The 27,793-nt window shown below is 45.1% G+C and overlaps 1 protein-coding gene across 1 annotated transcript in view; it reads right to left on the bottom strand.

Moving 5' to 3' along the window:
• SND1 (staphylococcal nuclease and tudor domain containing 1) overlaps window positions 1-27,227 on the bottom strand; it is a 420,634-nt gene extending 393,407 nt beyond the window's left edge. The window contains exon 1 of the mRNA XM_069588315.1: window positions 26,886-27,227. Coding sequence (XP_069444416.1) covers window positions 26,886-26,963 — 78 coding nt within the window. The 5' untranslated portion in view covers window positions 26,964-27,227. The remainder of the gene's footprint in view (window positions 1-26,885) is intronic.
• Window positions 27,228-27,793: the final 566 nt, after the last annotated feature.

Raw genomic sequence — 27,793 nt, 5'->3', positions numbered from 1 at the left:
GATAGGACTTCCCTGGTGGTCCAGCGGTTAAGAATCCACCTTGCAATGCAGGGGACACGGGTTTAATACCCTGGTCCAGGAAGATTCCCACACATTATGGAGTAACTAAGCACCACCACTACTGAGCCCACACACGCTAGAGCCTGTGAACCACAACGAGAAAAGCCTCGTCAATGAGAAGCCCCCCTCCACAACTAGAGAAAGCCTACACGCAGGCACGAGGACCCAGCACAGCAAAAAATAAATAAATCAATCTAAAAACAAAAAAAAGGCGGGGGGCGGGGGGGGGGTGCGGCAGTAAGGACAGTCACCTCAGTCACCTGATGAATACCCAAATGTTACAAAAAGGAAGCCCCAAATAAACTCAAAAATGTATGGTCAACTGATTTTCAAAAAGGGTGCACAGATAACTGGGAAAGAACCTTTCAACAAAAGTTGTACCAGTAAAATTGGACTGCTGTTGTTTAGTCCAACTCTTTTGTGACTCCAAGGGCTATAGCCCACTAAGCTCCTCTGTCCATGGGATTTCCCAGGCAAGAATACTAGAGTGGGCTGCCATGCCCTCCTCCAGGGGGTCTTCCCGACCAAGGGGTAGAACCCGGAGTCTCCTGCATTGCAGGTGGATTTTTTACCACTGAGCCAACAAAGAAGCCCTGGGAAAACTGGATATCCAAATGCAAAAGAATGAAGCTGGATCTCCACTTCACACCATATACAAAAGTTAACTCAAAGGATCAAAGACCTGAATATAACGAGAAGCTCTTAGAAGAAAGCATCGTAATGGTGGATAATGCAATGGATTAGGCAATGACACCATCTTAGAAAGCACAACCAACCAAAAACATTATGCTTCACTGGATACTACCAAGAAAGTGAAAAGACAATATTCACAAAACATCTGATAAGGGTCTAGTATCTGGAATGAGGAAATACTGTAATTCAACAATTGAAAATGGGCAAGAATTTGAATGGATATCTATCCAAAGAAGATACACAAATGGCCAGTAAGCATATGAAAAGATACTCAACATTATTAGTCATAAGGGAAATGTAAATCAAAACCACAATGACATATCATCACTTCACAGTCACTAGGGTGGCGATAATCAATAAGACAGACAAAAGCAAGTGGTGACAAGAATGTGGAGAATTAGAACCCTGATACACTGTTGGTGATGCAGTCACTTTCAACACTCTGGCAGTCCCTCAAAAGTCAAACAAAGAATTATCCTATGACCCAGCAATTCCACTGCTAGGTACATGCCCAAGAAAAATAAAACATACATCCACATAATATCTTGGACACAACGGTTCGTGGCAACATTATTCATAAGAGCCAAAAGGAGCAACAACAATCCAAATGTCCATCAAGTGAAGAATGAATAAGCAAAATGTGGTATATCTGTGAAATGGACATTATTCAGAAATAAGAAATAAGGTACTGATTGATGCTACAGCATGGATAAATTTTGAAAACACGCTAAGTGAAAGAAGTCAAGACAAAAAAGCCACATATTGAATAATTCTATTCATATGAAATGTCCAGAATAGGCAAATCCATAGAGATGGAAGAGGATGAATGGTTCTCAAGGGCTGGAGGAAGAGAAAGGGAGTGACTGCTAGTGAGTCCAGGGTTTCTTTTCCTTCTGAGTACCAATGAAAAATGTTCTAGAATTAGACAGCTGTAACAGTCTTGTGAATAATTTTACGGTACGTACATTTATTTGGGTTCCCTGGTAGCTCAGCTGGTAAAGAATCCTCCTGCAATGTAGGAGACCCCTGTTCAATTCCTGGGTCAGGAAGATCCCCTGGAGAAGGGATAGGCTGCCCACTCCAATATTCTTGGGCTTCCCTGTGGCTCAGCTGGTAAAGAATCCACCTGCAATGTGGGAGCCCTGGGTTCGATCCCTGGGTTGGGAAGATTCCCTGGAGAAGGGAACGTTTACCCACTCCAGTGTTCTGGCCTGGAGAATTCCATGGACTGTATAGTCCACGGGGTCACAAAGAGTCAGAGACAACTGAGTGACTTTCACTTTCATATTTATTTCAATTAAAATAACTGCTAAGGTCCAATATGGATGTGCGTTAATATGACATAAAATGTCTCTTTCACCAAAGGGGTATTTCCATATCTTGCAGGAAGATTAGACGCTTAGCTGAACACCACCAACAGGCAGCTGACTCAGACCGAGAAGTCAGGCATGGTGACTCAAAACAGAATGAAGGGCTACTGTAAACTTTCAAATCCTTGAGAAATAACAAGGTAGAAGTCACAGGAAAGAAGCCAAACTTCAGTGAAAACTACAAACCCCCAAAAAGGAGAAAGATGACCAAAAACAAAAGTTTTTTCTTTTGAGACAAGTAGAATGAACTCCTTCCCTCTGTGGCACAGAAAGAAGAACCAAGAAGGTCACTGAACTGAACAGTCCATAGTGCCACCTGGAAGCTTGCCAAGTCCACCACCCAGAGGCTGCTCAGAGGACAAGGAGCAGGCCAGTGACTCTTCTCCAGACAAGGCGCCCTCTCCACCTAAAAACGCCTTCAGGGCACGGGGAAGGATTGTGGTGTACGTTAATGAAGCAAAAAAAAATCTAAAGAAATGCAATTAAGGCAAGTGTAGAGCTTAAAAAAAAAAAAAAAACTAACTTAGAGAAAAATCTCAGAAAGTGTATCAGGAAAAACCTTCCTGGCAAACCAGAGCTATTGCCTCTCTTTCTTGAAAATTAAAAAGTCATTTGGACAAGGAGCAAGCAATCCCAGAAGACTGTAAGCCCTGTGACCTGGGAGGTCTTTCCCAGCATACATGCCAACATGGCCAGCTTCTTTCTTTTTTCTGGCAAGAGTCAGAGGCAAACCTAAATGAGAGGGGCCCGGCACAATGACCTGGAAACCCATGGCCTTTTGGCAGCACATTTCACTTGCGCTGGGTGCACTAACTCATTCAGGAGAGATGATCATAAACGGCTGCTCCAGGGCCGGTTATACCAAGAACTGGACCTCAGTTTGGAAAGAAACGAGTTCAAATCTCAAAGGGGCCTCAAGAGAGCAGCTAAGCAAGAGCATCTCAACAAGGCTCTTTTATTGTACAGACGAAAAATCTACATGTGAAACAGGTAAAGGTGACTTTTGCTTAAAATGAAATGAATGGCAGGGCAAGGACTAGACCTCAAGTGTCCGATTCTGATGTTCCACTATGTACATGTAGAAACAAGCATCTGAGGAGCTGCTATCTGTTAAAACGGTAGGTGAGATGACCTACTGATTAAATCTTTTCCTCAGTTAAAAATCTCCATTTCTGTGTGCCAGCCGAGCAGGTGTCAGAAACTGTCACTAAGCCAGCAAAGCTTCCATGAGCTGGCTGCCCCAAACCAAACCAACACTTATTAAACATTGCCATATGCAGGGAAAGCAGGCTTACAGTCCCAATTTTACAAAATACCCAAAAAGAGACACAAAGGAAGCAAACTTCAGAATGAGAAAAAGCAGGCTCGGCAAACTACAGCCCACTGGCCAATTCCGCCCTACCACCTGTTCCTGTACAACCCACGAGCTAAAAATGGTTTTTACATTTTTAAGTGACTTTAAAAAAAAAAAAGAATCAAAAAGATATTATGTAACACATGAAAAGAGTATGAAATTCAAATTTCAGCATCCATAAATAAAGTTTTATTGGAACATGGCCACATTCATTCATTTATGTAATTGTCTATCTGCTTGCTTTCACACTGAAACGCCAAAGCTGAGTAGTTGCTACAGAGTCCGTATGGCCTGCAAAGGCTAAAGTATTTACTACCTGGCCCTTCACAGAGTCAGCCTGCCAGCCTCTGATATAAAACATTATGACAGGGAGTGAGATGAAAACTAGTTTTATGGTAGTCTAAACGGTATGTGCTCAGCAAAAATAAATTCTGGACGACCACTTCAAGTTACACAGACTGCTCATCCTTATAATCAGAGAAGGGGCAGTGGTAAGCAGCAAAAGAATTCAGTTTCAGTATCAAATCCATGTCAGTGGCGATTTTTGAAAGTTCACTGGCTCTATTAGCCTCAATTTCCTCATTGATAAGTATATTAGAACATCCATGAGAGGTGTCAAGAAACTTAAGGGAATAAAGCCCTTGGCACAGAAGTTGGCCAAAAGACCCAATAAATAATAGTCAATATTATTGTGATAAGAAATGGTTCAGGAGTTTCCTGGTGATCTCGTGGTTAGAACTCAGTAGTTTCACTGAGGCGGCTCAGGTTCAGTTCCTGAGGGGGAACTGAGATCCTGCAAGCTGCTTGGCATGGACAGAATTTTTTAAAAAAAGAAAGAAATGAAATGGCTCAAAGTGTGGTGTGAAGTAAAGATTGAAAAAAAATAAATGTACCATAGAAAAAGAACCATTTCCTCCTGGGATTTAAAAGTAAACACCAAATTCATGGAAATTCTCCCACCACTGAATTCAACCAGAAGGAATTAGAGAAATGACCCATGATCTCACTCCCCGCCTTTATCACCTAAGATTCCCACTCTCTAGGAAAGTGATTTCTGAACCTCTGTCCCCAGAGATTATCATAAATAAATATCATATCTTAAGACTATTACTGTTGTTTAGTTACTAAGTCATGTCCGACTCTCAGACCCCATGGACCGTAGTCCGCCAGGCTCCTCTGTCCATGGGATTTCCCAGGCAAGGATACTGGAGTGGGCTGCCATTTCCTTCTCCCAGGGGATCTTTTTGACCCAGGGATCAAATCTGTGTCTCCTGTATTGGCAGATGGGTTTCTTTTTTGTTTGTTTTTACCACTGATCCACCAGTGAGCTTCAAACGTGACAAAGCTGTCTTGACAATCACAGCCTCAGATGACCATGACTGTGAAACCAGACAGTCTTAAGTAAAACACTGTGATATCCCCTCATCTGTATGTGAGGACAATGCCACCACCTTCTCTGCAGGTTGTGGTTATTGAGATGCCTCACAGTAGCTGACACCTAGCAGATACTCAAGAAATAAGGGCACAGTGGTCTCTCTCCCCTTCCCTCTCTACTGTCCACGCCTCTACACCTCTACAATGCTATGCATGACAGGCACTCATTTTACAGATGAAAAAAACTGTGGTACATCAGGACTAGAACACAACGTCTCCCAGTGTACTTTCTAATAAACCACAAATACTAAACATTTGCTATGAGAATTATGCATCAAAAAAGTGGTGATTTATGCAAAACACCATGCCTGTAACTTGCACAAAGAAAGCCTCACCAGGAAGGAACTGGCTCAGGTTCCTAGAAGCCAGAAACCCCACAATGATCCTCTACAGAGCCAAGTCCTCACCACCCACACTGAGCTCCACTGTGCTCGAGGAACCAGTCACTCAGAAATCAGAACTCAGCAGGAACTATGTGGCAGGCAGAGGCAAAGTGTCATGCCCAAAAAATCCATTCCAGCTGTCAAGTTTTTCAGAGTAACCATCGTGTGTGAAAATAAGCAAAGGAAGAACCAAAAATTAACTGACTCCAAGCTCCAGTACTCTGGCCACTTGATGCAAAGAACAGATTCACTGGAAAAGACCTTCATGCTGGGAAAAGATTGAGGCCAGGAGGAGAAGGGAGCAACAGAGGATGAGGTGGTTAGATGACATCATGGACTCAATGGAATGAGTTTGAGAAAATTCGGAGATGGTGAGCTCCCTGGTGGCTCAGACAGCGAAGAATCCACCTGCAATGTGGGAGACCTGGGTTTGATTCCTGGATTGGGAAGATCCCCTGGAGGAGGGCATGGCAACCCGCTCCGGTATTCTTGCCTGGAGTATCCCCATGGACAGAGGAGCTTTGCGGGATCCAGTCCATGGGGTCGCAAAGAGTCAGACACAACCAAGCAACTAAGCCCTAAGCCTGGGAGATGGTGAAGGACAGGGAAGCCTGGTGTGCTGCAGTCCATGGGGTCACAAAGAGTCGGACATGACTGAGGGACTGGACAAGAAGAAGAAAATAGCGATCATCTGAGCATCACAGGTCTTTGACCCCTCAACCAAATGTTTAGGGTCAAGTCCTCAGACTGTTAAAGCCAAAGAAAAATTACTGCAGTCATCAGGGCTTTTGTGTGGTGATCTTGCTGTTTAAAATGGCTCACAGGCATCACAGTCCTGAAGTTTCTCTAGACACAAAGAAAGCTGTTGTGATGTGCCTTACAGAGAAAATATTAGACAATTTTCGTTCAGGTACAAGTCACAGTGCTGTTGTTCATATATTCAGTGTTAATGAATCAACACTACGCATTAAGTAAGAGGACTTTAAACAGAAGCATACAAGTGAAAGTGAAAGTCGCTCAGTTATGTCCAACTCTTTGCAACCCCGTGGACTATACAGTCCATGGAATTCTCCAGGCTGGAATCCTGGAGTGGGTAGCCTTTCCCTTCTCCAGGGGATCTTCCTAATCCAGGGATCGAACCCAGGTCTCCCTTACTGCAGGCAGATTCTTTACCAGCTGAGCCACAAGGGAAGCCCAAGAATACTGGAGTGGATAGCTTATCCCTTCTCCAGGAATCAAACCAGGGTCTCTTCCACTGCAGGCGGATTCTTTACCAACTGAGCTATCAGGGAAGACACAAGATCATATATCTATCACTTGATGAAAATGTAGTGACCAGAGGCTCATAGGAAATAACTCAGTATTTCTCACAGAAGCAATGGTTTGAAATTCACTAATTTAGTGCTTGTGACTTGATGGAACATGCGCATGTGCATTCTCCAGGCAAGAATACTGGAGTGGGTTGTTGTGCTCTCCTCCAGAGGATCTTCCTAACCCAGGGGTTGAACACTCTCCTGAGGATCCTGCATTGCAGGCGGATTCTATACCACTCAGCCATTGTGGAAATCCCTGATAGAACCTAACTACCATGAATGATGACTGTATGTTATAAATACAAAGAAGAGGATATGGCAACCAGGGTGAAAGGGTCACAAGAGTCACTTGCACTATTCTTACAACTTTTTTGAGATTATGTTAAATTAAAACTGCAACACCTTTTTTAAAAGTGGAAAACATACTACTGGCCACTTTAGAGTCTCAATGACGAAACAAATCCCAAGAACTAGATCTCCTTGGTGGTTCTGAAAATCTCTCTTGCTCCCCTCCCTCTGCACACACAACTTAGAGAATGAAAGTCAAACTGAAACCGAGCAGGACTCTGTATGGCCTTCACAAAAGCAGTCTCCTAGACCTTCCAGAGTTCCAAACGGCAGGTACCAGCAGTTACTCATTAGGGAAGTGAGGGGGTGCAGAAACGAAAAAAAGTGTTAAGTAGGAAAATTAATGGCAACAGTTCAGTGATAAAACAGAGTTCTAGTTCCTCCGCGAGGGATAATATATACAACCATGCGCTGTGTCTCTGAAGGACAGGGAAGCTTGGTGTGCCGCAGTTCACAGTCACAAAGAGTCGGACACGACTGAGCGACTGAATAAGAAGAAGTACATAAAAGTGATCATCTGAACATAAACGTGATACGCCCAACACTTACCTTTGAATAGTTCTGCAGAAGCTAAGACCCTTACTCGGGTTAAGTATGGTGACTACAGGCTGTAGACTGTGACCAGAGGGTCAATGGTTAAGACTCACATCACCCTGTTACCTCACCACCAATCAATCAGAAGAAAGTCATACGCCATGAAGCCCTCACCCCAAATGAGGGAGGGATTGGGGCTGACAGATACCTGCTGCTGCTGCTGCTGCTGCTGCTGCTGCTAAGTCGCTTCAGTCGTGTCCGACTCTGTGCGACCCCGTAGACAGCAGCCCACCAGGCTCCTCTGTCCCTGGGATTCTCCAGGCGAGAACACTGGAGTGGGTTGCCATTTCCTTCTCCAATGCATGAAAGTGAAAAGTGAAAGTGAAGTCGCTCAGTCGTGTCTGACTCATAGCGACCCCATGGACTGCAGCCCACCAGGCTCCCCCATCCCTGGGATTCTCCAGGCAAGAACACTGGAGTGGGTTCAGATAAACACTACTACACATAAAACAGATAACTATTAAGGACCTACTGTATAATAACAGGGAACTTTATTCAATACTCTGTAATAGCCTATATGGGAAAAGAATCTACAGAGTGGATACATGTGTATCCATCAATGTACCTGATTCACTTCACTCTACACCTGAAACCAATACAATGTTGTAAACCAACTACACTCCAATTAAAAAAAAATTCATTTCCTGGCAGCCATCAAAGAATTCAGGTGTTTTGAGCACAAGCAATCTTGTTTGGCACCCAACAAATAAACACGGTACTTCACCACAACCCACTCCAGTACTCTTGCCTGGAAAATCCCATGGATGGAGGAGCCTGGTAGGCTGCAGTCCATGGGGTCGCTATGAGTCAGACACGACTGAGCGACTTCACTTTCACTTTTCACTTTCATGCATTGGAGAAGGAAATGGCAACCCACTCCAGTGTTCTCGCCTGGAGAATCCCAGGGACAGAGGAGCCTGGTGGGCTGCTGTCTACGGGGTCGCACAGAGTCGGACACGACTGAAGTGACTTAGCAGCAGCAGCAGCAGCAGTGTCAGTAAACCGACTTTGCTGTGCGGTAAAGCGGACCCAAGTTCAGTTCAGTGACAGAACTATTATTGTGTTGCGAGGACCATATCGTCCCATGATCCATTCATTATCGCTTCATGTTTCTCTCCCAAATGAAATAAAATGCTAGACATGTTCCAATCACAGAATTCCAACCTCTGAGCACACAGTTCAAAAAGGCTATGGCCTCCAAAAAGGATCTTGAATTTTAGGGAGACGCCCTTTTCCTTCCAGTGCAAGTTTATCCAGTGGGGATTTGAAAAACCTGCATGTATGATCTAATTAGGTTTTACATTCAGAAAAGCTGAAAACCCCTTAACATCTCACAAGTTTTGAGATACAATGTGTGAACATTCAGAGTTACAGGAACTATGAACATTCTCTCAGAGGCAAGAGCACCATACATATTTTTGCTTTGTTGTTCAGTCGCTAAGTGATGTCATCCAACCATCTCACCCTCTGTTGCCCCCTTCTCCTCCTGCCCTCAATCTTTCCCAGCGTCGGGGTCTTTTCCAATAAGCTGGCTATTCGCATCAGGTGGCCAAAGTATTTTTGGTTTAAAATCTTGTGATCTTGATGGTAATCCCTTTCCCCAGGGAGTTGACCTTCTTTATTATCAAAAAAGAATCTGTCAAAACGATGCCTGGGTCCCTCTCTCTAGCCTAGAAACACAGGGAAAGATGTTTTGAGAAATACCAAGAGAAATGTGTTAATTTGCAAAACGCCAGATCCTGAGTTTAGATTTTATTTTCTCTTGTCCTTACCAAATCCTAATTTCCTCCTCCTGCCCGCCACACCTCTGGCCTTCTCCACAATGCAGGCTTGTCAGGATCGAGATGCCAGGGGAGTAGAGGAGTATTTTCAGCCAGCACAGGGATAGGGCAGGAACAAAAGTCTCTACAGCTAATCAACTATGCTTTGAGTACACTGGAAAGTTCCATCAGTGCAGCCAACATGTACAGATCGGGTGGAGTGGGGGGCTTGGGGAGGGGAGAACGCTGACCCAGCTGAATCCCATCATCTTTCAACTGTAACAATGAAGGGGGAGAAGGAAGATGCACAGAGAGCTCCTGAAGGCACTCACAGGCCAGCAATCACCTAAGAGCTTGTTGATACCACAGGCTCAGACCCTACCTGAACCTCCTGATTCAGAATCTGTTTTAACAAGATCCTTGGGTGATGGGTTCGCACAAGGTTAATCCACCACCACCACCCCTTTATTCTCCACTCTGCCAGGGGGAATCTGCCTGGCTCAGACAGGTCCTCCAGCAAATTTGGCTTAAACTTTTTATTTAGAGAGGCCTTCCCCAGACTATGTCAGCTAGATGCTTGTATATGCTCTGAGCCTCTGTATTTCTCTCCCATAGAACTCACCACCACAGTTTTCCACTCCTCCGTGCAAGCTCTCTCCGGGCAAGGACTCCCATCATTCTTGCTCACCATGGTAGCCCCGAAGCCCAGAACAAGACCAGAGACAAAGTAAGCATTCAGTAAGTGTTTTTTCCTGAATAAATGAATGGTCCCAGTATGTATCAAGCACAAGTATCAAGTGCTAGACTTTGGAAAGAAGGGGCAGAAACAATTAAAACACAGTCCTTGTCCTTAAGCAGCTCATAGCTTAGTGGATTTCTGCTGAAGCTAATGAGAGCCACGCTCTTGAAAGCATGCACCGCACTCAAGAGTGTTTTTCCTGTTTCTCTGCCAAATGACAACAGGTAGACCAGAAGTCCTCTAAGGCCTTCCAGGGACCCACCCCCACTCCATGCCCTGGAAGACTTACAGGCAAGCATGTCTTCACCTAATCCGCCGTTCAAAGGTTCTCCCCTCCCAGCGTTCAATACTTAGTCCGCCCTTCTCTCTGCCCTCTCTCAGGCAACTCCAGCAGTCTTCAGCACTATTTCATTCTCCCCTAAGAAATTCACGTTTCCTCTGGGATAATTTTCTTCAACCCGCTTGCTTCATCAGCCCTCTTATTATGAGATGTCAAATTTCCCTTGTTATCACCACCTTTCAGAAGGTTTTACCTAACTCATTTCCAACCACTCGATTATTTCCTGTGAGCGATCAGCTCTACGGGCAACAGAAACCACTCAAATCTGTATCCCAGACCATACTGAGAAATCTCCCAATTAACTATTCAACAGTCAGTTGTCCTCCCACTTTCTTCAGTCTTTTCCTACCTGTTGCAAAGAGAGACTACGAACCAATGCTGTCATCTCTTCTAGGGTTATCTTCTCAATGGTTCTTTTATTTATTCTTGTTTAACAGACAAAGATCTCTTGATAGACTTACATCCCAAAGCCAATATCCAAATACCAGGGTAACAAAAACGTATCTAAGTGCCTAAACTCATGGCAGTGAGAGTAACGTGTTTTGACTTCATCTCCAGAGAAGCAGCTCACAGAGAAATATTAGTAGAGGCAAACAACACACTGACAGGGTAGCAAGTGCTCAGTGACGGAGACAAAAACCATCAAGGCAGCTCCAGGGCTCTCCAAGGGGCTCAGAATCCACTCCACCTCCCCACGCAGACCCACCGGTAGAACACAATGCAGCCGCTAGAAACAGCAAATTCCAGATTCTATGACTTTGATGTAAAGATCTGTTCTAAGCACTGTTTGTGCAACAAGTATTAGAGATATTCATGTGCCTGTCATGAATGGGGCTAAAAATTCCAAGGGTATGTCTTCTGAATATTTTCCACGTCGCAGTCTGTAACACCGTTTACCAAACAACAACAGACTGGAACCCTAGTCCAAAGATTTGGTTTGTGACTATGAGAAATTTTAAAGCACTCTGAAAAGTCACCAATTGCTTTCTTAAATGCTTCATTACACACTTCTAGGGTAACTGGCCTTAGCCTACTCATGGGTTTCAAATCACCAATGCCTTTTTTGGTTCAGATACACTTTGCATACCTGCCCACTCTGCATTTCAGAACTGCTATGAAAACGTAAGAGGAAACTTGAAGGTCTTTTGAATCGATGTGCTGGCACTGCTGGTATGGGAGGCAACTCCCCAAAGACAAGCCTTCTGTGAAGGAAGCTCAAGAAAAAGTATTCTGATGACAAAGACCTTTCCTCCCACCCACAGAGATGAGCGGAGGTGAAACTCAGGTTGTTAGGTGACAGGGTGCATTCCAGGCACTACTCAGTTAACGGGCTCTGTGCATCCAGCCTTCCCGACCCTTTCGCTCTCTTTGCTTCTCCTCAATTCCAGTGCTCAGAAGGAGAGAAGTGTAGCCACGATTCCTGATTCAGAAAGGAGGAGAGGGGCTTCCCTGAAAGTCCAGAGGCAAAGACTCTGAACTCCCAGTGCAGGGGGGCACAGGTTCAATCCCTGGCCGGGGAACTAGATCCCACATACCACAACAAGAAGATTCCACATGCCGCAACAAAGATCGAAGACCCCAAGGGCAGCAACTAAGACCGGGCACAGCCAGATGAATGAACGAATGAAGAAATAAACGGGAGAGGGGACAGCTACTGCCTTCCCAGCCTCATGGCCATAGCTGATGTCATCTCTTCTTCCTCCTCCTCACAGCACTGCCATCACTGAGCAGTAAACACAGTATACAAACTAGCAAACCACAATCCCACGATTAAAAAGGAGACCTGTGCCAGACACAGCTAAGTGAGTGAACATCAGAGTTCTTGCAACATCCTAGAGAAATAAAGGTTACTGCCTTTACTGCTCCTTGGGTTTTACTTCCATAAAGCCATGTGCATTTTTTTTCTTACAACTAACTGACAGCACCAGGGATGCTAGGTTATCGAGCATAATACCCAATACTGTTCAGAATGAACTGTTTCGTAAGAATAGCTAATACATTTATTTTGGCTTATGTGCAGGGCTGGCTGTAGAATTTGGGGAAGTCAGATAACTTCTATGCTACCCATGAAAGGTGTTAATTTTCCCATTTTATTGTCCAAACTTCTCTGGAAACTTTTCCTATTTGAAATGTTGATAGTCAATTTGAGATGTCAAAATAAAGAAGTGGATGTCACAAATCTACCATAAATTGTTCAGAGTCTTTTATTGCTAAATTAATGTTCCATCCTAGAATTCTCCTATTAAAATCCTTCTGAGTGTGTGATGAAGTCCCTTATCACCTAACACAGCTGGAGACTCAAGACAAGGGGTCCTTCTTGCCAGCTATATGCTGGGGCCCCAGCCCACCCCATTCTCCACCATAATGCACAGATTTGCACATCTCTTCAAGAAATGAAACAGAAGGCCATTTGGCCACGACCTGGAATTTGGTTACAATTACTGCCCAGGAGAGACTGTCTCTCCATTTTCATTGAAAATACCAATAATAGAGATGTCCCTGGCCATCCAGTGGTTAAGATCCTCTGCTTCCAATACAGGGAGCATGAGTTTAATCCCTGGCCAGCGAACTAAGATGCCACATGCTACACAGCAAGGCCAAAAAAAAGAATGCAGTAATATTCTACTTACCCTATACTGTCACTAAAGCCCAACTCTATGATTCCTTTCACCCTTTTATTATTTTTTTTGGGGGGGGGGATGGGCGGTGCACACTTTTTCCAATGTATTACCAAATAAGTGAATGTCTTTCACACATAAAGCACAGAAATTTCACGAGCAAGTTGATGGACAGCTCAGACTCCTGGGGCATCTTTACTATGTTTAGCCCTGTGCTATCAATTCCTTTCAAAAACCCAATTTTCCCTGTTACTCAGATAATCTGAGTCGCAAGTTTACTGTTCTCTCTACACTGGTTTTCTGCTTCTCCTGTTGATAATCAAAGAAGCACATTTTCTTACAACATTATAGTAAGGGAGGTATGCTCATTAGGAGCACCAATCTGGAGATGACAAAGAATTCAATGGAAGCCAGAATTCAATGGAAGCCGAGCAGCCAGCCAGCAGCCCTGCACCGCCTGGCTGTGTGACTTGTTGGCAGGGAGATGACTAACACGTGGGCAGGAGGGCTGAACCGGTAGCCAGGCCTGGACCCCACGGAGAGCCTGCAGGAGGTCTCGGGAGAGTCTAAAGCTCTCATAAGAGAGGAGTTTAATAAGATAACTCGGCTTTTAAGTAACAGAGGCAGCCTCCTGGCTTCTGGGCTTCGAAAGGGCTCACCCGCCAGGAGTAATAACACAAGCAATTACTGCACCTAGAATAATAGAGCTCAGCAGGATCCGAGGACCCAGGTCTCCCCTCTCATTCACCTACACACAGGGGAAAGGAATGCAAGGAAGAAATGTCCCACTTTCCAAGAAGACCTGGGACAGTCCTATTAGGTAAGCAGATAAATTACATTTGGCAAAGTAAGTCACTGTTTTGGGTGGTTGCCAAAAATAAAAATGCCCCTGGTATTAAAGGCTGTATATAAAGCAATGCCCTCACCTAGGACAGAATTCCTAGTTTAAAAGTTTGTAGCATTGCATTCTAGAGACTGGAAACAGACTCAAACGTCTCACTTCTCATTCCTTTCTCTACCGCAAACTTCCAACAGGCCTTTAGGCACGTTGCCTTCAACTGGTTCCTTGACTGCAGGTTGCTTGCAGCTGCCCTCAGGAACATCTGAGTATACCCACCTGGACCTACTCATTTCAGCTGTCTTTTATCTCCCCCGTTTTATTCCTCTGCCTCTGTCAAGACTTGTCACTTTCACCATTTCCCCAGAAAAGAGGTTCAAAGCAAAGAAACTGACTTTGAATGTGACATCTGATTTTCCCAACCCATCCATTCCCCAAGAAAAGTTTCGGTGTTTCACTTCATGTTCCCCCTTCCGCCATGAAGCATGGTGACCTGCCTCTATTAAACAGCATTCCAATGAGACAGACCCCTAATAGCTCAACAGCCTAAAAAGCTTTACTCAGAATCAGGTGCAAAGCCTGGTCTCAAACCGACGCTGCCTGTGCTTCATAGAAGCCTGGAGACACCTCACACCTTAGGCCATCCTCCCAGCGACTTATGGAATCATCTACCCTCAGTTTATTTTGTCCTCTCTGAACCATGCCAATCCAGTATTTCCCCCAGACCTGACCTTTCTTAACCAAATCCACTCAACATACACTTTATCACTCAAATTGCGACACTTTGAGAGTGAAAATTGGGTGTTACTGACAGTCATGCCAAGACAACAGCCTTGGGCAAACTGGGATGTAAGTTGCCCTGTCCTTCCAAAGGAGGGAGGCCAGGCAAGGCGCTGTTCCTTACCAATTTATGCTGATCCTACATACACGGTTCCTCTCTCCCAGTCTCCAAAAGAGGACCAGAAAATGCTTAGACAAATCTGGATTACCTAGTCCATGTTGGAGCAAAGAAGATGGAATGCTTTATATTATAGTGGCAAATTTTTTCTAAATATATCGTTTTGATCATTTAAAAGGGAGGGTGGGGTGGAGGTGGAATGCAGCCCAGTTCTGAAGCACCAGAAGCTGAGGGGTCGCAGGGAGGAGAGCGCAGGAGCCGAAGGAGTGAAAAATTTTGCCAGATGCATTTCTGCCTGACTACCCTCACCTGTGCCACTGAACTCCACCTAGTATTCACACACACAACTGCACTTTTCCATGCACTACCTAAATCTGTTTAAGCTTTCCTAACAGTTAAATGAACAATGCCTCCAAAGCTCAGAAGGTTAGACATTTACCAGCGCACACCTTTCTGCTAAGCCAAAATTAGGGACTGATATGTTATCCATTTCTTATTTGTGCCAAGGACACGAAAGAAAGCAAATGGCATCGTATTGTTTATAAAATAAAGGATATTTTAGTCAAAAGATAACAATAATAGAAAAAATATGATCTTAAAATTAAAGCCAGTCTTTCAAACTGGGGGTGGCTGAAGATGAGATGATTAGATAGCATTACCAACTCAATGGACATGAATTTGAGCAACACCAGGAGACAGTGAAGGACAGAGGAGCCTGGTGTGCTGCAGTCCTTGGGGTCACAGAGTGAACACGACTTAGCAACTACATAACAACATTACAAATCTTGCCCTCATGTTGCCTCAGTTGGTTTCATTCCCACTCCCGTCTGAGCTGGGAACAACTCCAGCCAATGGTCTGAATACTGCCTTCTTTTATCTTATCAGCAAGAATCCCAGGAGGCGAGCACTGCTCATTTACAGGCAAAGCTGGAAGGTAAAGGGTCAGTGACTTGCCGAAGATATTGTGGCCAGTAGTCCATGACACTAAATACGTGAGCGCAGCCACCCCAGAAAATCAGTTCAGTTCTGTCTCCTGAGACAATTTATGTGTCCGTTTTCCAAAGTGTGGGCTTGTTTAAAAACAAAACAAGAAAATCTGGTTTCCGTAGTATATGATCCCTGTGTGTACCAGCATTTAATATTCATATGTAAATAAGAGCTGTCTCTTGTCTTCTTTTCAATTCTCTTTCAATCCCTCCCATTAAATGCAGTTTCAGTTTAGAGGCAAGAAGCCTTCAGCACATCTCTACCACCTGTTACACATTTCCTTCAGAGTCTTCTGCAAAATGCTGTACCTAGTTAGAATTTAATAGCACTCACTATTTTGTTTTCATTGTGGGCTTTTTCTGAAGGTGCTTTCTAGTAAGCAGTAACTAGCAAGTTATACTGGTTTCCCACTTTCATTGGTGAAATCATTTCCTTTTAAAATAATATGACGATTTTTAAAGACAGCTGATTATCCCAAAGATTTTCAAACTAAAAAAAAATAGAGGCAGTGTTCGGATATGCTAAAAACACGAGGGGCAATGCACACTTGAAACCCAGGGAACTGGAGGTAAACGCTTTCCGGGGTTGAAATCAGCTGACCCCGGTTCAGCCTTGAACAACTCTAAAAAATGGCCGGGTTTCTCAGAGCAGGATGTGGTCAGATTCACCACCGCTATCACCCCCACCGTCTAATCCAAGTAGAAAAAAAGAAGAGGAAGAGCTGTGCATTACTACCAGTCTGCAGGGGGAAAAAAGTCAGGCCTCTCGCAGGACCTTGCCTCTGACCTCCTAGCTAGGCGGGAGCTTTCTAGAACCCAGAGAGAGTAGACAAGGCTAGAGCCCTCAGAGCTGACTCTCCAGTAAGTTCAAGACCTTAAAACCCCTGGAGGGCCTTGAAGGAATTAAACAATGGTGATTTAATGATCCCCAGGAGCTGAACCCTGCCCTCCACTGGGGAAGACAGTGGTTTTCAAGAGTACTGACTGGGGAAGTAGACTACCAATTGTGAAACGATTAATTAGTGTAAGGAGATTGTTGGGCTTCCCTGGTGGCTCAGATGGTAAAGAATCTGCCGGCAACGCAGGAGACCTGGGTGGGATTCCTGGGAAGATCTGGAGAAGGGAATGGCTACCCATTCCAGTATTCTTGCATTCTGCCCCCAATCAAATCTAAGATGATCCCTATAGGATATAAAAAGGTAAAGTCTAAATAAAGACCCCCTGCAGCCACCAAAAACATGAAGTGTACTTCAGGGAATCTGTCTTAGGGAAATGCTAACACAAGAACACAAAGACGTATCAAAGAATGCTGACATATCAACAGAAAAAAATGGGTGAGCAAATACACCCAAACTACGGAACACTCCTCAAACACTGAAGAATGAGACAGACGTATAATCATGACACTGAAAAGTAGTTTTGACAATTAATTTTAAAAAGGAAGTTACAGAACTCATTATAACCTCATTTCTGTTTCTTTAAAAAAAGAAATGGGGGGGGTGTATAAATCTGCGTGAAAAAAACTGGGAAGTACATTTACTTATAGGGATGAGAATGAATGGCAGAAAATTCATAAGGAGAGTAGAGGGAGGAAGAATTTTGCATTCGACTTTACATAGTTCTGTACTGTGTGAAGTCTTAAGAGCAAGCATTAAGCCCAAATTTTAAACATCGACAATTGTGAAATGACTAACACTGGATGGCACTCACCTGAGCATTTGGAAGGATTTCTGGGATGAACTAGAAAAGCTGCATACGTGACCCTTCATCCTCAGGCCTTCAAAGGCTTGAGAAAGATAGGAAAATTCTATCTCCATATTTGGCAAGCTAGTGGAATAAAAACTAAAGACCAAGACCACCAAAGAGGTCATTTGGGGTTTTACTGGTGTTGTTCTTGTTAAGAACGGGGCTTATAAACAAGAAACAGGATGGATATAAATAGACACATCAGAAAGCCCACGTATGTGGTTCTGTAGGATTTAAAGGGCAGAAAGTGAGGAACAGAGAATCTTCATGCTTATGGATGACACAAAAGACTTCCACAGTAATAACGTGCCAAGGTATTGGTGCCAAATTATAGGACGATCTGGGGAATCTATGCAAATAGAAGGAAAAGTGGCAGATGAATGTTAAAATGAGCATATGGCCTAAATCAGGCACAGAAAACAACTTCTCAGCTGTCAGTTCTGACCTAGGAATAAGCTCTCAGAGTCACTGTAAATGGACTCCTGGGGACATCAGCCCAATATTGAGCTACAGATTAAAAGCAATGCAAAGTGTTCTGGGAGCCATCAAAATAAGTGCTAAAAAGAAAAAAAGAAGTTACTATCTCCCCTCATATACAATTCCGGTGCACTGGCCCCAAAAGCAAACATTCCTTTTGCATTTATGTCCTGACCCTTCAACTACATACAGCACAGGAATTAAATAAGATCAATGGGTCTCAAATGCCAGCCCCTGGATCAATCCCAAAGGGTCCCTCTTCAGAAGAGAAAGCCACCTACGAGTGGCTTTTTAAAAACAAGGATCTTCAGGCCACATGTGCAGATTCTAATTCAGTGCCTCAGAATGACCTTCCAGGTGGTCCTGAGGCAAGGATGTGTTTAGAGAATCACTGGGCTCTTAGGAACTCACTCTCTCTCTCAAAATCTCCTCCCAGAAAAGAATCTAAGAAAGCTTACAGTAAAAAATAAACTCAAAAGAAAAGAAACCCTGTGAGGAACTACCAAGAATAGATTTAGATGATTCCTATACTTGCATATTAAACAGAAGTTGGAAAGATCTGCAGGACAAGGAAGAGGCTTTGGCCTCAGAGCGTGAAAGCCAGAGCTCAGAACCCGACCAAGCCCCAGGCTCCTGCCAGACTCACTCAAAGGGCCAGGATAAACTCTCCCTGTGAGCTACACGCTCCCAGAGTGCCTTCACCATCCCCACCTTTCTCAGGTCTAGACCTGCTGCCCCAGGAGAATGGCAGGGTGTTCAGAAGCAGAGGTGAGACTGCGTAAATAAAACCCACTGGAACCATGTTCCTCTGGGTCCCAAGCAACCACTCCCACTAGTCTATCCTGACACCACTGCTGAAGCCAGGAACCTCCCTGGTCCAATTCTACCCACCCTCCAGCCACTCCAGTAACTGGCCATTTAGTCTAATTCAAATTCTAACTCTGGTCTTCCACACTAGAAAATCATATTTCGACTAAACTACCTTCTCAAAAAATAAAAATAAAACAAGCAATGGGAACAGAAAATATGTCTCCCGCAAGGTAAGCATCAATTCAAAGTGAAGACTAGCAGAAGGTATGAGATTCCTCAGCTTTGATTCATGCCTAAAAGACATGTAATATAGGGTTTCTGATACACCTGCAGCCTTTGGGGACTGCAAGGAGCTTCAGAGTCCAACCACTTCATTTAAGAGAAAAAGAAAGAGCCTGAAAGGTGTACTACCTTACCCCACAGTGCCCAGAGAAGACCAGCAGTAGCTGGCCTAGAACTGTGTCCCCTGAGTCCCAGGGTGATGACCTTTCTTCTCCACCAGGCTACTTACCAGGGACAATGTGAATACTGAGTTGGCCAAAAAATTTGTTCATGTTTTTCCACAAGATGCCATGGGAAACCCAAACGAACTTTTTGGCCAACCCAATATATGGGCTTTCTTATCTTGAACCACAGATACCCAATCTCCTCAATTCCCCTTATTACGTATGAGGTTGGTGCTACAAGACCATAGCAGACTACTTCCCACAGAAAGAGAACTTGAAGCACCTCATAAAGAGGGGAAAGAAAGCCTTAAAGTCACCATAAGCACATAAATGGAGAAAACTTGTGCCAGCCCAGTTTACATCAGAGACTGAACGTCTCAAAAACAACATCTGAAAAATGTCATCTAAATTGCCATTTGGTTATTTTTCCTATAAGTCGCTTAACTTCCTAATTTTTAAAAAATGCCAACTGAAACCACTGTTCTTTTTATTCCCCTAAATATTAGAGCTAAGTGAGAAAAACATAACATTAATTTATCATATTGAGTCTCACTGAAAGTAAGTGACACCCCACAACACTCCATCTGCATCAAATGTGCACAACCTGTGATTTCTGCATCAATTTCTGCCATAAGAACAAAGCATATGTTGGTCTCCCAGGAGAGAAACAGTAACAGAAACTGGGTGGGAAAAAAAACAAAAATGAAAAAACTAGGTGTTGGGACTTCCCTTGTGGTTCAGTAGCTAAGACTCCATGCTCCCAATGCAGGGGGCCAGGGGTTCCATCCTTGCTCGGGGAACTAGATCTCACATGCTGCAATTTAAAGATTTCCCATGCTGCAACTAAGGGCTTCCCTGGTGGCTCAGAAGGTAAAGAATCTGCATGCAAAGCAGGAGGCCTGGGTTCAGTCCCTGGGTTGGGAAGATCTCCCGGAGAAGGAATTCCAGTATTCTTGTCTGGAGAATTCCATGGACAGAGGAGGCTGGTGGGCTACAGTCCATGGGGTTGAAAAGAGTCAGACACGACTGAGCGACTAACACATGCTGCAATTAAAGATCCTGTGTGTGACTGTCCCTGATAGCTCAGTGGTAAAGAATCCACCTGCCAACGCAGAAGACACAGGTTCGATCCCTGCTCTGGGAAGATTCCACATGCCGAGGAGCAACTAAGCTTATGCACCACAGCTGTTTTGAGCCTGTGCTCCAAAGCCTGGAAGCCACACTGCTGAGCCCACGTGCTGCAGGTACTGAAGCCCACACGCCCTAGAGCCAGTGCTCCGTAACAAGAGAAGCCACCGAAATCAGAAGCCTGCGCACCACAACTAGAGAGTAACCCCTACTCGCCACAACTAGAGAAAAGCCTGCACAGCAACAAAGACCCAGCACCACCATAAATAAGTAAAAGTATTAAAAAAAAAAATCCTGTGTGCATGACTAAAACCTGGCACAGCCAAAAAAAAAAACCACACAAACCTGGGTGGGTATCTATCTCCAAAGAAACAGGAGAAAAAGCTACATAAGCCCAGTAAGAGCTGAATCCCTTTACTTCATTCCTTGCCCCTGATAAGGCAAAGAATTTCCTAAAATCTTCAGCTATTCTTTTCCTTGAAGAAATGAAACAAAATCTAAACATCAGGTTCCAAAGGATATCTACTGCTGTAACCACTGCTAGAATCATACCTGTCAGCTGGCTTGACAGCCCATGCTGATAAGTGAGTTTCACAACAGGCCTTAGTTCCTCCTCAAATGCGTGCATGCTAAGTCACTTCAGTCATGTCTGACTCTGTGCGACCCTACGGACTGTAGCCCCACAGGCTCCTCTGTCCATGGGATTCTCTAGACAAGAATACTGGAGTGGGTTGCCTTGCCCTCCCCCAGGGGATGTTCCTGACCCGGGGATCAAACCCGAGTCTCCTACATCTCCTGCACTGGCAGGCAGGTTCTTTACCACGAGTGCCACCTGGGAAGCCCAGAGACTCCTTAACTGCATTCAAAAACCTGGCAATTTTCTCTTTTAAACTTAACAAATGAAAACTAAAATATTCACGTATTTCCCCAATTTCATTCTCCAAGTAAACTGGGCATAGATGCACGAAATCATTTGCCTCCTTATTACTAGCACTGAGAACAATCCAGCCTCAGGAGTCCCCAACCCTGCATGAACCCTTCCTTCCTGACCATTACTTTGAGCTCTGAAACATGCTACTCTGCTTTTCAACATCGCTATTACCTAAAGCTTGCTAGGTTAAAAGTGTTGCCAGAGGCCAGAGCTACTACATTCCAAGTAGTAATAAAATGATGTCAGAAGCATACACTTCATCAGGTTCTAGATGCTATGCAACTCTTGTTGAGCCTGTTCTTAGCATTTATCTTCTCATCTAGGTCTTATCCACTGAAAGGTGGTGACCTCAGGAATACACATGATTGGCTGGTAGGAAGTCAAAGAACCCTGGTCTTGGCCCTGTAAGAGACATAACCAAGAGCAAGCATTTTGCTTTAAATCAGTCTCCTATTGATTATATTTATCCTGTAGACCTAATGTCTGCTACTGATCTGACCAGGGCTTCCCTGGCAGGCTACAGTCCATGTGGTCACAAAAGTCAGACACGACTGAGTGATGAAACAACTTATCCCACCAGGAGACCGGAACCACCACCACCTCTGCTGCCTTTCTGCCTTTTCTTACCCTAAAACACGTACATTAACAGCTCAGGTTAAACCCATACCATGTATGTGGAATACTGAACTTCAAGAAATTGAAAAGCTACTGTAAATATTCGGAAGATGATCACCAATGGATACCTACGATCTTTGCACATGCTATTCCCTCTGCCGGGAACTCTTCCTCTGTGTCTGGTTCTTTCATGTTCGTCAGACCTCAGCTGAAGGAAGCCTTCCAATCTAAACAAGCCACCCCTCCCCTTACTCCTGACTACTCAGTCCCATTCCCCTACTGGAAATTGCTCTCATATGCTTATTTCTTATGTACTTGTCTGTCTCCTCCATAAACTGGAAGGGCAGGGATATGATTTACTTTTTCACCACTGTTTCTCCAATACACAGGCAGCGCTTGACACAGACGATCAATAAAACTGGTTGGAGAAAGGAAATATGATTGCTCATCATCTCTATCATTAGTTAGTACATGGCAGTGGCCACTGTTAGCATGACTAGAGCCAAATGTATGCTTCTTTTTCAAACTGGAAAAATGACAGGAAGTCTTTAAGACAGAACAAAAACTTAGTGCTCCATTACTTACTTACAATTTTGATTGAAAGCTACCATGCTAACCTGCAGGCTTCCTTTGTGGCTCAGCTGGTAAAGAATCCACCTGCAATGCAGCAGACCTGGGTTGGATCCTGGGGTTGGGAAGATCCCCTGGAGAAGGGAAAGGCTACCCACTCCAGTATTCTCGCCTGGAGAATTCCAAGGACTGTACAGTCCATGGTGTCGCAAAGAGTCAGACACGACTGAGCAACTTTCACTCACTCACTCATGCTCACCTGCCGGGAAGCAGACACTTTTAAGACTAGAGGGAAAGTCTTCCATCCTATTCCACCTACTGCTTTGCAAATGTATGCTTAGTCACTAAGTTGTGTCCAACTCTTTGTGATACCACAGACTGTAGCTCACCAGGCTCCTCTGTCCATGGGATTTCCCAGGCAAGAATACTGGAGTGGGTGGCCATTTCCTTCTCCAGGGGATCGTCCCGACCCAGCAATCGAACCTGTGTCTCCTACACTGGCAGGCAGATTCTTTACTACTAAGCCACCTGGGAGTCTTTGCTAATGGCCCTAATAAAATACTGTTATTCACCTACCTTGTCCCTTTGAGTGGTAGAATAAGAGTATTTTAAGTAGCTTAGGAAAGGTGTTTTTCTTTCACAGTCTGCGTGAGCTAAGTGCACATAGGAAGGAACAGATCAGCAGACTAATACTCTGTCCTCACTACGCTATGAAGATACATATGTCTTGGCTCAGAAATCTAGAAACACTTAGCTGTAATGATCTAAATTACAGCGAGCCATTCCTACAAGCTGTACACTGGATATATTCCCACTAACCTCCTCACCAGAAAGCCTACAGCCCGCTTCCCAACAGCCTGGCAGCACAATTCCGTCAGGGGAGGAAGTTACGGCCATCTCCTTCTTCAGGTACTGCAGGACTTAAGTCATCTAGTGAAGATCATGGTTCTAACCATAAAGCCAAAGATTAGCAGAGGGACTCCTTCCCCTTTCAAATGGGATGGGGTGAAACGGGAATGGGGATTTGGCCTTCCACACCGTAAGGAGGATGAGACAGGCTGCTGCCATGGCTGCTTCTGATGAGCACCGAAGATTCAAGAACTGCAGCAGATTCACTCTGCTGTGTGCTCCTTCTTGAAAAGACATGCAGACATAAGATAGGAGTGTTAAAGACTTCAAAAAGGGCTCTGTCCCCCAAGACAGAAATAAATGGGGTCAGCAAAACCAGAGAAAATTGCCATCTCTAAGTAGCTGCTAAGTGGGGTGACTGAATTTCACATTCACTACCCCAGAGACTTCTCCCAACCTCTGTTTAACATGGGCTGACAATATTCTGAGACAGCTAAAGAAAGTCTAGCAAATTACCCAAGAAACCCAGGGATAGAATCCTCCAGGGTTTCGAGAAAAGATCTCATGTGACACAGACATTTACTTTCCCAGGTTCTATTTCACCTGCCCACACACTTGCCAGTCTTATCCCAACTCAAAAAATATATAAATCCACCTTCAGCTTTTCCATCATCCTCACTGCCTTCTCAGTAACAGAAGAGCCCCACAATGATTGTGTCAACTCACTGCCCACTTCCTCCTTCAACATATTCTAGAACCAACTCTGACCCTTGGCTCCTATTGTGAACAGCAGACACAGCCCCTACCATCATTTTAAAAAATTGGTCAAATGCAAACATGAGTCCCAAGTTCTTTCTGCTTCAACCTTAGAAAAAGGAACATAGGACTTACTAAGATGGCAAGGCAGAGGTCAGAAGAAACACGCACGTTCCATCGCCTTATAACCCATTCTTTACCCAGAAGAGGAAGAATGAGTCTTCCTCTTCGTTGCAGCAAACTTCAACCCAAGACCGCTTCGGACCTTCAGCTTGGCCTGAGTCCAGACAAAACCAGAGGGCTAAGCCTGAAAGGCCCAAGTCTGGTTGGTCAGTTTCTGCCCCTCAACCCAAAGGCAGAAAAGCAGTCACTGATAATTACTCTTTTCCTATTCATCAATTTCCTCCTCACCTCCCTCTGTCATAGAGCTCCATCTTCCCTCACAGAGTTCTTACGAAGCAGTTCCTGGTACCACTGGAAAGAATTACTCTCCAGGAAAATACAACTTTGCTAAGCAGAAGAGCTTCACACACAGCAATTTGCCAGGGGTCAATTTTTCATTCCAGGCAGGCTTCGAAGCCTGGCACAAATCTGCCAGTGGCTCCGCAGTTCACCTGGCTTCCCTCCCCTAATCTCTGCCTGGAACTCACCCACCCACCCCTTTGCAGCTTGAAAACAGAAAAACAGCAGTACAGGCAACTCTTAACACCTTCTTCAAAGCCTGCTCCCTGCCTAATGTGTCTTCCACACCACATTCCTTTGCTTATGGTAAGGACCATAAGCACCAAATAAAGTCACTTACTGCAACAGCAGCTTCCAGACAAGACAGGAGTAACATTTAATCTCTCCAAGGCTCAATTACAGTCAGCTTCACTTTCCTGCAATTTTGTGGCCATGCATCACTGGCCCTGCCCTCTGTTAAAATCATTGCCTGGAGTCAGAGTCATCAAACCACGAATGTTTTGAAAAGCCTGTGCTTTGGCCAATAAGGTCTGGGTTCAAGTCCCAGCTCTGCCTCTCATTACCAATTAAAAAGTACCTGTCCTGGGGTAAACTATTCTTTCAAAACTTCAGATTACATATCTGTAAAAATGTAGCCAATGATCCTATCCACTTGTTCAGTACTATAAACGAGATAACACAAACAGAAAACTCAGCACAAGACATGAGCCTTAATAAACAAGTTACTGTTGATATTCAGTATCCATGGGGGTAATCTGCGGACAGGTATGGTCACCCCATTAGAATCCAGATGCCCCAGAAACCTCCAGCATCTGTAGAAGTAAAAATACAGTCAGCCCATTTCCACTCCCACTCTACAAGTAAGAGGGACCTTTAAGAAAAATTCAAGCCTCAGCAAAGGAAAAAAACTCAGACAAGATTCACTGGCAATCCCACTACCAGACTACTGAGCACTGCTCTGTCCCTACGGTGAAGGGAAAGCTAAGGGCCAACGAGAAAGCTAATTTAAGAGAAGACACTTCAGAATAACCCTTTCATAGGTCAGGTCAATATTTCAGAGAGGTGAAACTATGTGGACCATGGAAATTCCCTCCTCACTCAGTTTCTGATAAATTCTGACTCTCCCTTTATGTATAAATAAGTGGGAAACGCACTACTGAAAAGCCTAAGAATCTCAATTGGAGGCAGAATACTGCCTAAGAAGTGACTATGTGAATATCGGGGAAAAAAAATCTTGAAATCTAATTCATACATAAGCTGAGAAACATTATAATCCTGTGAAAGACAATGAGCCAAGAAACAGAATGTTTTTCAAACTTTCCACATCTATAAAAGGCTGCAGAGCTTTGGGACAAAGTGTCATAAGAATATTACCAGATGGAAAAGTCAGAATTGTGGCCTGAAATGAAAGCCTGTGGCCATCACAACCAGAAATTCTGGTAACAAGGAAGAAATTTCAGTTTCCAATCCTAGGGAATGTTGCGGGGAGGCCAACAGAGGGGACAACTGATAAAGAGAATTTATATTACAAAATTATGACGGGGTTAATTTTTAATGAAACTTGCAAGGTTTTAAATGCACCACTCAAGGATGTAGAGAGTGAGGGGATATATAATCAGGCAGAATTTACAGTAACAGCAGGGGGCTGGGAATCAGAACATTTAGGCTCCGGTCCTGGCTCCAACCCAAACCACCATGTGACCTTAGGCAAGTAACTTGTCCTCTTCAAAGTTGTCTCATCCGTAGTGAGGGAACAACAAGGATCGCTAAGATTCCTACCGGCCTAAGGCTCTGAGAGCCAAAGAGATGGGGAGCACAAATATGAAGAGCTCTCAGGACTACTGACTTGACGCAAGAGGTGGAGGGAAAAAGACGGGAAATGAGGGCCAGGGAGCGAGAAAACTTGGCGTAACTGAGCGTCGGTGGAAACATAATAGCTTCAAGAAGGCCAAGTACTCCAAGAGTTCCACGGAAGAGCGGACGTTAGGATCTATGAAAAACTGCAAACTACTCAGCATATGCCAAAATGGACAGAAGGACGGTGAATCGGAGGACTGATACCAACACATCCCCGTTAACTAATCAGTAATCGATCTGTCCCGGTAAAAAGCCAGGAGACTTGAGTCCCACCATCACGGAAATCACTGTGACCCCCTAATGCCAGGGTGTCCCGGAGGCAAAGTACCGAAAGGGAGTCCGTGTCGACTTGCGTCTAGGGACGGGATTCCGAGATCGGGTCAAAGTGAGGAAGGGGCAGAGGAAAGAGGATCTGGGAGACACTGAAAGCTGGCGGTAGGGGAAGGAGCCAGCGCCAGACTCCCGCACGGTGGCGGCCAGTGGGATCGGTGTCCCGGGCCCCGCTCTCACCATCTTGACGATGCCCCGTTGCACGGTGGGGACCGCGGGTCCCCCGGAGGAGCCGCCGCTCTGCGCGGAGGAGGCCATGTGTAGCGATGGAAAACCAGCGATTAAGGCGGTGGCCCGCTAGGACGTGTCAATGTGGGTGTCGGTGTTGGTGAGAGGCCGCCTCGGAGAGGAGCGGGCGGGCGACCAGCTGTGGGCGATGGACGGGACGGACTCGCTGGGCGCTCGCTCACTGGAGCAGCAGCAGGACTGGGAGCGAAAGAGACGCGATCTCCACCACCGCCACACGTTCTACTCCCCGCGCAAGCGTGCCAGAGCGCCACCGCCCTCCGGCCAATTAGAGCCCAGAACCCGCCGGACCCCAAGCCAATAGGCACCCTGCTTGCGGAGCCCTGCCCCTTAGTCTCAAAACCGGTCAGGCGCTTCAGGAAGCGCTGAAAAAGCTGATTTGCAGTGATGGGCTAAGTATGAGGCGGGACTTCCGGGGCAGTGGTAGCAGGTAGTGTCGGGAGGTGTAGTGGAAAGGAAAGGACACGTCAGCATCTGGCCGCAGGGCGCAGTGGGCCCTGGGAGCCCCAGGGGCGGGGTCAGCTTCGCCCTCCGGCCTGGCCCCGCCCATTACGCCCCGCCCCGCGGGCGGCTGGGGAGCCCACGTGGACGTTAGCTCTCCCGGAGGGCGCACCCAGGTTCGCTAGCGCGAGCTGGGAACGCCAGACAGCAAGGCCGAATTCTGGAGGGATCTCAGTTCTGGTGCACAGCGACTTCCGACATTTTACCTCAGCTAAAAGTGTGGGGAGAACTTGGAAAAGTCTAAACGGTGTACCTACCTGTGTTGGCCTTGACACCGACTGTGACCGAACGCCCTTCCGGTAGTCAGAAATATATCTCTCTCGTGTTTGTGTCGCCGGTGT

This window comes from Ovis canadensis, chromosome 4 (assembly GCF_042477335.2).
Source record: "Ovis canadensis isolate MfBH-ARS-UI-01 breed Bighorn chromosome 4, ARS-UI_OviCan_v2, whole genome shotgun sequence".
Lineage (NCBI taxonomy): Eukaryota > Metazoa > Chordata > Mammalia > Artiodactyla > Bovidae > Ovis > Ovis canadensis.
This window is presented reverse-complemented; position numbering and strand designations above follow the sequence as displayed.